The following is a 9,120-nucleotide window of genomic DNA, read 5'->3' as shown; positions in this document are numbered from 1 at the left end:
TTTTTTTTTTTTTTTTTTTTTTGAACAAACAAACAAACAGAGCAAAAGTGACCAAAGTTAACTATCCAAACACTGCTTACCTAGCCAACTAAAAATACCGATACACAAAGCAAGTCACAGAGACAACAATTAAGGTTCACAGGGAGGTAGGGAGGGATGGGGAGAGGTGCTGCTTGAAGAGGTGCGTCTTCAGCTTGCGCTTGAAGGTGGGGAGAGATTCTATAGTTCTGACCTCAACGGGGAGTTCGTTCCACCACCGTGGAGCCAGAACAGACAGTAGTCGTGAGCGTGAGGTGGAGGTTCTGAGAGGGGGAGGTGCCAAGCGGCCTGTGGAGGCTGAACGAAGAGGTCTGGCAGGGGTGTAGGGTCTGATGATTTTTTGCAGATAAGCTGGGGAAGACCCTTTAACTGCTTGGAAGGCTAGCACCAATGTTTTGAATTTGATGCGAGCCATGACAGGCAGCCAGTGGAGGGAAGTAAGCAGGGGGGTGACGTGTGAGTATTTGGGAAGGTTGAAGACCAGACGAGCTGCTGCATTCTGGATGAGTTGGAGGGGTCTGATGGCGGACGCTGGGAGGCCAGCCAAGAGGGAATTGCAGTAGTCCAGGCGGGACAGAACCATCGCTTGGACCAGGAGCTGGGTCGAGTAGGGGGTGAGAAAGGGGCGGATTCTCCGTATGTTGTAGAGGAAGAACCTGCAAGACCGGGTCACCGCCGCAATGTTCTCGGAAAGGGACAGTCTGCTGTCCATCACCACGCCGAGGTTCCTTGCACTGGGTGACGGCGTGAGTGTGGCATCCCCGAGAGAAATGGAGAGATCCAGATGGGGAGAGGTATTAGCAGGGATGAATATCATTTCAGTTTTACCTGGGTTGAGCTTTAGATGGTGGTTGTCCATCCAGCTCTGGATGTCCCTCAGGCAAGCAGAGATACGGGCTGAAACCTGCGTATCAGACGGCGGGACCGAGACGAAGAGTTGGGTATCGTCCGCATAGCAGTGGTAGGATAGCCCATGTGCAGTGATCACAGGGCCAAGGGAGCGAGTGTAGAGAGAAAAAAGAAGCGGGCCAAGGACTGAGCCCTGGGGAACCCCTGTGGCGAGGGGCCGAGGTGTCGATACCGAACCAGCCCAGGCAACCTGGAAGGAGCGACCAGAGAGGTAGGACTCAATCCAGTCCAGGGCTGTGCCACAGATGCCCGTTGCTGACAGGGCAGACACGAGGATGGAGTGATCCACAGTGTCGAAGGCAGCAGAGAGATCTAGAAGAATGAGGATAGAGGAGAGGGAGGCTGCTCGTGCGGCATGAAGTGACTCACTGACGGAGAGGAGCGCAGTCTCTGTCGAGTGGCCCGATCTGAAGCCAGACTGATGGGGGTCTAGCAGGTTGTTGTTAGAAAAGAAAGAAGAAAGTTGAGTAGAAGCAGCTCGTTCTATAGTTTTAGAAAGGAAAGGAAGAAGAGATACCGGGCGGTAGTTCTGGATGATGGAGGGATCCAGGGTAGGCTTTTTTAGCAGCGGAGTGATGTGGGCCCTCTTGGAGGATGCCGGAAAACAGCCAGAAGACAGGGAGGAGTTGACACAGCCGCTGGGCCCTTGAGCAAGGCCCTTAACCCTACATTGCGCCGGGGAGGATTGTCTCCTGTTTAGTCTAATCAACTGTACATCACTCTGGATAAATGCCAATAATGTAATGTAATGTACTGCCTGTTTAAAATACGCCTCTATCACCCCACCGTCATAGCACGTCCGGCCAGGAGAGGGCGCCGGTGTGGTGGTGTCACTATAGAGAGGGCTGGATGACTCCAGTCTGCATGATCCAAGCAATGAAATGGGGACACAAGGTTAACCGTGTTAATTCTAATTCAATATTCCAATGAATTATGCATTACTGTGTTCCAATTACAGCTCAATTGATGTGCACCAGCACACGTAATCCCACTCACACACACACACACAGACATGCACGCATACAAGTACATACACGCATACAAACACACACACATACAAACACTCATGCACACATACAACTTTCTCACACTCACATGCATGCAAGTGCATCAAATCATACACCAGCTCTATCTCTGTACTGTCCTCTCAGGTCTACTTTTGCACTTGTGCTTGTGATTGATTTGCACTTTGTTGTACGTCGCTCTGGAAAAGAGCGTCTGCTAAATGCCACGTAATGTAATGTAATCTCTCTCAGGCACGCACAAGCATGCACACATACAGGCATATAGACACACACACAGGCACACTCTCCCTCAAACTCTTACACACACATACACACGCACGCATGCAAGCACACCAACTCGCACATACACACATACACACTCTGAAATATACACACAAACAAACGCCAACTTGCTCTCTCCCACACATACACGTCAGTATAATCAGGTCCTTTCACTCAGTGAAGGCCTGGAGCTCTCCTCAGTGAAAAACACACCTTCAGCACGTCCACACAAACCACACTTAAACACAGTTTTTCATTAGTACTTTAATTGCAGCAAAAATCTATTATCTTCCTCCAAAAAAAGAGAAAATCCTAAATTAAACAGTTGCATATATACGGCATATTTATCTGAATTAATTAGTTAGCGTCCCAGAGTTGATTTCCGTTGATATTCAACACACCGTTTCGTCGTTATGCATTGGTTGCATTCAGCAGTGCGGAGACAAAAATTGCTTGCAATGGTGGTCATGCGACTTAAGTCTACAGACTGGACCTGAATACAATCTGTGGACCCACTGTCCTGGGTACAGTCCCCATTAACCATTAAGACCTGGTATACCCCAGTAGAGTCCCCATTAACCATTAAGACCTGGTATACCATGGTATAGTCCCCATAAGTCATTCAGACTTAGTATACCCTGGTATAGTCCCCATAAGTCATTCAGACTTAGTATGCCATGGTATAGTCCCCATAAGTCATTCAGACTTAGTATACCCTGGTATAGTCCCCGTAAGTCACTCAGACCTGGTATAGTTCCCGTAAGTCACTCAGACCTGGTATAGTCCCCGTAAGTCACTCAGACCTGGTATAGTCCCCGTAAGTCACTCAGACCTGGTATAGTCCCCGTAAGTCACTCAGACCTGGTATAGTCCCCGTAAGTCACTTAGACCTGGTATAGTCCCCGTAAGTCACTCAGACCTGGTATAGTCCCCGTAAGTCACTCAGACCTGGTATAGTCGCCGTAAGTCACTCAGACCTGGTATAGTTCCCGTAAGTCACTCAGACCTGGTATAGTTCCCGTAAGTCACTCAGACATGGAATAGTCCGCATAAGTCACTCAGACCTGGAATAGTCCGCATAAGTCACTCAGACCTGTAACACCCAAGCATAGTCCCCATAATTCACAGATTTTCAATGGATTTTCATTGGATTTCAAAGAATGTAGGTCCTCAGAATTATTTGGATTTAGAAATGGCATAATTCTTTTGGTCATGAAGACATGTCTTTTTTAACTTAAACAGAATTTCATACGCTACTGAAAAACTGAACACTGGCCTAAGTACAGACCTTTTTACTGTGCAGTGCACTTAAATTTATTCACAATACTACCCACTCACAAGATCTGGCGGCAGAGTTTCAAATAAGGATTTCAAGGATTTCTAAATCAGTTAGTATTAAACAAAAAATATAATCATCTGTGCAACTAGACAGAAATTGACAAATACATTTGTGTCACCACTGGGACACAAGGCCTAGTTTTTTACTCTAAAAACTCCTGGAGAATATCTGCAGGAACTACAATCTAATAACAGCAGCATTAAAATGTAAGGACTGTCTGGTATGTCTTCTGCTCTGGACTCCATATATTAAGAAAAATCTCCATTTTCAAAGAAGTAAAATTCAATATCGTCAAAATATATCCAGTCATATACTACAGCAAATGGCTCTGTTTCAAGTACTACACTTAAGCACCCTGTTTGCAAAGATAAATTATATCAGAGCAACTGCTTTACTATGTCACATTATGATTTTTATGATAAACTTACTCTTTAAAAAAAAAAAAAGGTTTATGCAGTTTCAAAATAAAAACGTTTGGAGTCCGTCTATTCCGTAAGAACAACAAGTGGTCCATAAAAAATAACAGCAAAAAGCAGGCTAGTTAAGAGCATTGTGGCATTTCAGCATAAACACAAAAAGTGTTGCCTCTAGTGAAATCTGACCTCTGCAGACACACTCACTCGCACACAGCACACGCACACACGCCGCAGACTTGCAGTACCACACTGCCCTCAAGTGGCCAAAGCAAAGCAAGGGCACGAAAGAACACAGAGAAACTGCTTGAATTACTCTGATTATTAATTTAAAAAAACAAAAAAAACAACAAAAAAAATAACACACACAATTTAGTGCAATCATTTTTAAAGTTAATTCTATCTGCCTCAAGCATAGAACTACACATTACGATGTATGGTGCGTGTGATGTGTCCATTCGCTGTAATCGCTCACACGCTCACACACACACACACACACACACACACACACACACACACACACACACACACACACACACACACACACACACACACACACACACACACACACACACACACACACACCAATGGCTCGGGACGCAATGGTATAAGCTATGCATATCCTGGTTAAGTCTGGTCTCAGTCACCACTGGATCACCAATAGCACTGCACTCACATTCGCTGTGATGCAATCTCACAATTTCACAAGATCGCCTGTGAACGGAACAGGAAGCTGAAAGGAAAGGGGGTGGGGGGTGGGGGGGGTGTTACACCATCTTCCCTCCCTCCCTCTCCGTATGACACCTGCATTTCAACCACAGGGGGAAAAGCCATCTCTTCCATTTAACAGGCAGAGCATTGGCCACAGCCTGCAGCCTAGTGGCTAAGGTACATGACTGGGACCCTGAAGGTTGGTGGTTCAAGATAAGACCCATACAGCTTTTTGGGCCCTTGAGCAAGGCCCTTAACCCCACATTGCTCCAGGGGTATGGTCTCCTGCTTAGACTAATGAACTTAAGTCGCTTCGGATACAAGCGTCAGTTAAATACCAAATTATATATTAGAAAGGACGGTCCATGGCAGCCTCAGTGGGCATAGCATGGGTGAGGGGAGGGGGGGGGGGGTGCGTCGGTGTGTGTTTAACTGGGCTGAAGTGCCGATTGGATATAGCAGGGTCATGGCTGAGGTGCTGATTGGAGTCACAGCTCACATTCTAGCAGGGTAAATGAAATGCTCTGTACCTGGAGGGGGGATTCATGGTGCAGGACGACTGGTATGAACAGGAGAGAGGGAAAGAGAGCTTTTCCCACCCAAACTCTCCTGACCCCCACCCGAAACGCAGGCCTTGCAGGCTTGGTCAATGCATCTGGATGGGTGGGAATGTGTGTTTTTTGGTGCGCGCGTGCGCGTATGTAGGCACATGTGTGTGCGAGAGTGTGTAGGAACAGGGTCATTTAGTCCATGGGTGGTCATCCACTTTTGTGGGACATCAAGTGCAGGGTGGGGCGGGGCGAGGGGAAGTGGGCGTGGTCACTGCTGTCCTTGGTGAATCTGGACCAATCGGAGGGCAGGAGCTCAGGAGATGATGACGATGCCAAAGTTCTTGCGCAGCTGCTCCAGGAAGACGAAGGTCAGCACGGTGTGAGGGATCAGCCGAATTCCAGCTGGAACAAGACCCTGCAACGGCATTGGAGAGTCAGTTACTGCGGGAACAAAACCCTGCAGCAGGACTGGACAGTTGAGTTATGATGAGTACAAGACCCTGCAAAGGCATTGGACAGTCACTTACCCTGTGAGAAGGGTCAGCTACTACGAAAACAATTTAAGGCAAGGGGATTGGTGAATAATCACCTCTATGGGGATTGGGCAGACTGTCACAATGTGTCACAAAGGCCTCAACAACAACATTAAAAATTTTGCAACGGATTGGCAGCCCCCGGAATCTGGGTTGCGAGCTTTCCTTTAGTAGCAGGTTCATAAAGCTTCTACGAAAAGGGCCAAACCGGGAGCAAACTGGCACTCGTTGCTGCAGTGTTACTACGGTTACCTTATAGAAGGCCAGCGGTCCCAATCGTGCGGTCTCCCTCAGGCAGTGCCCCACCCCCTGAGAAACAGAACAATGACATCACTTCCTGCTGCATTTCTAAAAAGAGGCACGCCCCCTACCCTTGTAGACAGACCGCTCTGGCTAATATTAAGACTGGGACACTAACGTTGTATTCTCCTTTAGAGTTCATGAGCCTCGTCTTCATCACGTCGAGAGGCTGGCAGAGAATGGTCGCACATCCTCCCTAGAGAGAGAGAGAGAGAGAGAGAGAGAGAGAGAGAGAGAGAGAGAGAGAGAGAGAGAGAGGGAGGGGGAGAGAGAGAGAGAGAGAGAGAGAGAGAGAGGGAGAGGGAGAAGGAGGGAGAGAGAGGGAGATAAGAGGGAGAGAGAGGGGCAGAGAGAGGGAGAGAGAGGGAGAGAGAGAGGGAGAGAGAAGGAGAGGGGGAGAGAGAGAGAAAGCACGAGAGAGCGAGAGCGAGAAGAAGAGAGAGAGAGAGCGAGAGCGAGAAGAAGAGAGAGAGAGAGCGAGAGAGAGAAGAAGAGAGAGAGAGAGAGCGAGAGAGAGCTTGTTTACATTTACAACATTAACTTGCATGCTCTCTGCTACACACAGCCTAGAGAGCCCAATGTGAATTCATCTATAGACTATATTGAGTTCTCTCCTCCATGGTTTCACATGCATCCAATATCTGCCTTCAACTGAGGCAGCTTCACCTGCATTTTTAATGATGAAATAAATTGAATGTATTCTAATCTGATTCTCTGGACAAAAAAAAAAAAACCTTCATCAAGTAGAAATGCTAAATTGAAAATGTAATTTGAGAGTTCCTGGCTCTGTTCTACATGGTACGACATGGGAGTAAATTAACCCTCAGTACAGATGGCCTGGTTCTGCATAAATAATGATGTTACAAAACGTGCACCAAGTCAAAAAATTGTTTTGGGCACTCAACCGTAGAATGGCCCTAAATTACACTATTCTCTCCTGTATGTGACGATCACAGGGCCTGTATGTGACAATCACAGGGAAAATGCAGTATGCCAGTGAATGCTTTTTCAAGGAAGCACTCCATGTTGAATTCAAACTATTAAAATAACGATTCAAAATGGAACACATTTCCAATACAAACTCTGCACTTAGACATTCACAGAAACATTTACCAGACAACAACATAAGATAATACACCAAACCATGAGCTCAAGGTCGACTTTGGCAAAAAAAAAAAAAAAACAGTGAAATGATGGCAAAGAAAGCTCAGTCATACGTGCCAACTACAACACTTGCAAAGTTATGTGATATAGCCAACTACAGCAGAGGCGATGACAAATCCAACCAATCAGAACTCACTGCGATGAAGCTGGACAGGAAGTGGGTGAAAATGTTGTCAGACATGAGGCCAGTGCCCAGGACAAGCTGTTTGGCCTGGTCATAACAGGAGAGCTGCAGACACAGACACAGACACAGAGACACACAGACACAGAGACACACACACACACACACACACACACACACACAAACAAACAAACAAAGAAGCACGCACACAGAAAAGTTAACGTCAGATACAAGTGCACCAAGTTGACTGCTTTCCTTCCCAGCATGCCGCGCTCCCTCCCCATTGCCTCACCTGTCCCACTGTGACCAGAGCCCCTCTGCTGGACGCCATTGTGGCTCCAGAGAACAGTTTCCTAATGCCTTCTGGGGGGATACAGAGCCGGAGGTTAGACACTCACACAGCATTTGAAGTATGCATACAGTCATACAACAGCACACAGATGTACACACCAACACAAAGGTCATATACACAGTAATGATAAACATGCACTTAGGTTGCACAACATATTCATATAAACACACACGTGCAGAGTCTTACCCCACCTCCACCCCCTGGGCCCCTGTCTTACCCTGCATCCACCCCTAGCCCCATACCAGCCTTACCCTCTCTTAAGACTCTGAACAGACCATCCAACGCATGGGCATAGCTGGGAAACACAGAGACAGACAGACAGACAGACAGAGGATGGATGCGTCATTAGAACAGCTCTCCAGTGAGTGAACACAGTACAACCACTCAGTACACAACACACATGCTGTACGCACTCTCCAACACTACACTGTACAGACCATTACAGCTCTACAAACACACTGTATCCATGCCGTACACACGACCACAACACTACACACACGACACACACACTATCACAGTATCGGTACACTAAAAAAAGCTATCACACATCAGGCAGATCCTGAGAAAAAGATACAAAGATCACACCCACACCCACACCCACACCCACAGCCACAAACACACACTCTCACACTCACACTCACACTCACACACACTCACACTCACACTCACACTCACACTCACACTCACACTCACCACACACTCACACACACACTCACACACACTCACACACACTCACACACACACTCACACACACACTCACACACACACTACACACACACACACACACACACACACACTCAAACTCACTTTCGTCTCAGCTCGGGGGAAGTTTCATGTCGTTCTGCATTCTGGAAGAGAGAGGGAAAACACTCAGCACACATGTGACACAGTGATGCAGCGTGATGGTTAGTTAGGGGATGAGCTCGAGGGGTCAAGGTCAAGGGTCGGAGAAGAGGCACATAACCGTTTAGTAAACAGTGAAATATCCAAAATAAGGTATCACTAGGAGCAACTTCATATTAACTGCCAAAGCTGTTAACAGTCTCTGCCGTTCTGCTCATTTCCGAGCTTCCTGCTGCTGTGGATACAGGTGGGCAGGTGACTGAAGAGATAATGTGTGTTAAAAAGGACATCGCAGGGGTGTAGGGTGTGTAAAAGGGCCTCCGAAGAGTGGTGGCTCACCTGACGTTTACCATGTCCGCTGGGGTCCCAATGAAGCCCCCGGTGAACCCTGGGAAGAGAAGGGGCGAGGGGGGGGACAGTGACCCTCAGTATCAAACGGATCAAATGACTATAACATCCGTGCAGCTCAGAAACTCCACAGAAACATGCAGTCTCAGTTCAACAGAACCGCTAAGTCCTCAGACCTCAGTCAGCAAAAATCTACGGATTTCTGTGCCAA

The 9,120-nt window shown here is 47.4% G+C and overlaps 1 protein-coding gene across 1 annotated transcript in view; it reads right to left on the bottom strand.

The window, feature by feature from the left end:
• Positions 1-4,745: 4,745 nt before the first annotated feature.
• Positions 4,746-9,120, bottom strand: part of LOC133122832 (mitochondrial dicarboxylate carrier-like) — a 13,797-nt gene continuing 9,422 nt past the window's right edge. The window contains 9 exon segments of the mRNA XM_061233044.1: positions 4,746-5,663; positions 6,034-6,090; positions 6,200-6,277; positions 7,382-7,474; positions 7,659-7,729; positions 7,970-8,013; positions 8,526-8,541; positions 8,544-8,566; positions 8,901-8,949. Coding sequence (XP_061089028.1) covers positions 5,562-5,663; positions 6,034-6,090; positions 6,200-6,277; positions 7,382-7,474; positions 7,659-7,729; positions 7,970-8,013; positions 8,526-8,541; positions 8,544-8,566; positions 8,901-8,949 — 533 coding nt within the window. The 3' untranslated portion in view covers positions 4,746-5,561.

Source organism: Conger conger, chromosome 2 (assembly GCF_963514075.1).
Source record: "Conger conger chromosome 2, fConCon1.1, whole genome shotgun sequence".
Taxonomy (NCBI): Eukaryota; Metazoa; Chordata; class Actinopteri; order Anguilliformes; family Congridae; genus Conger; species Conger conger.
This window is presented reverse-complemented; position numbering and strand designations above follow the sequence as displayed.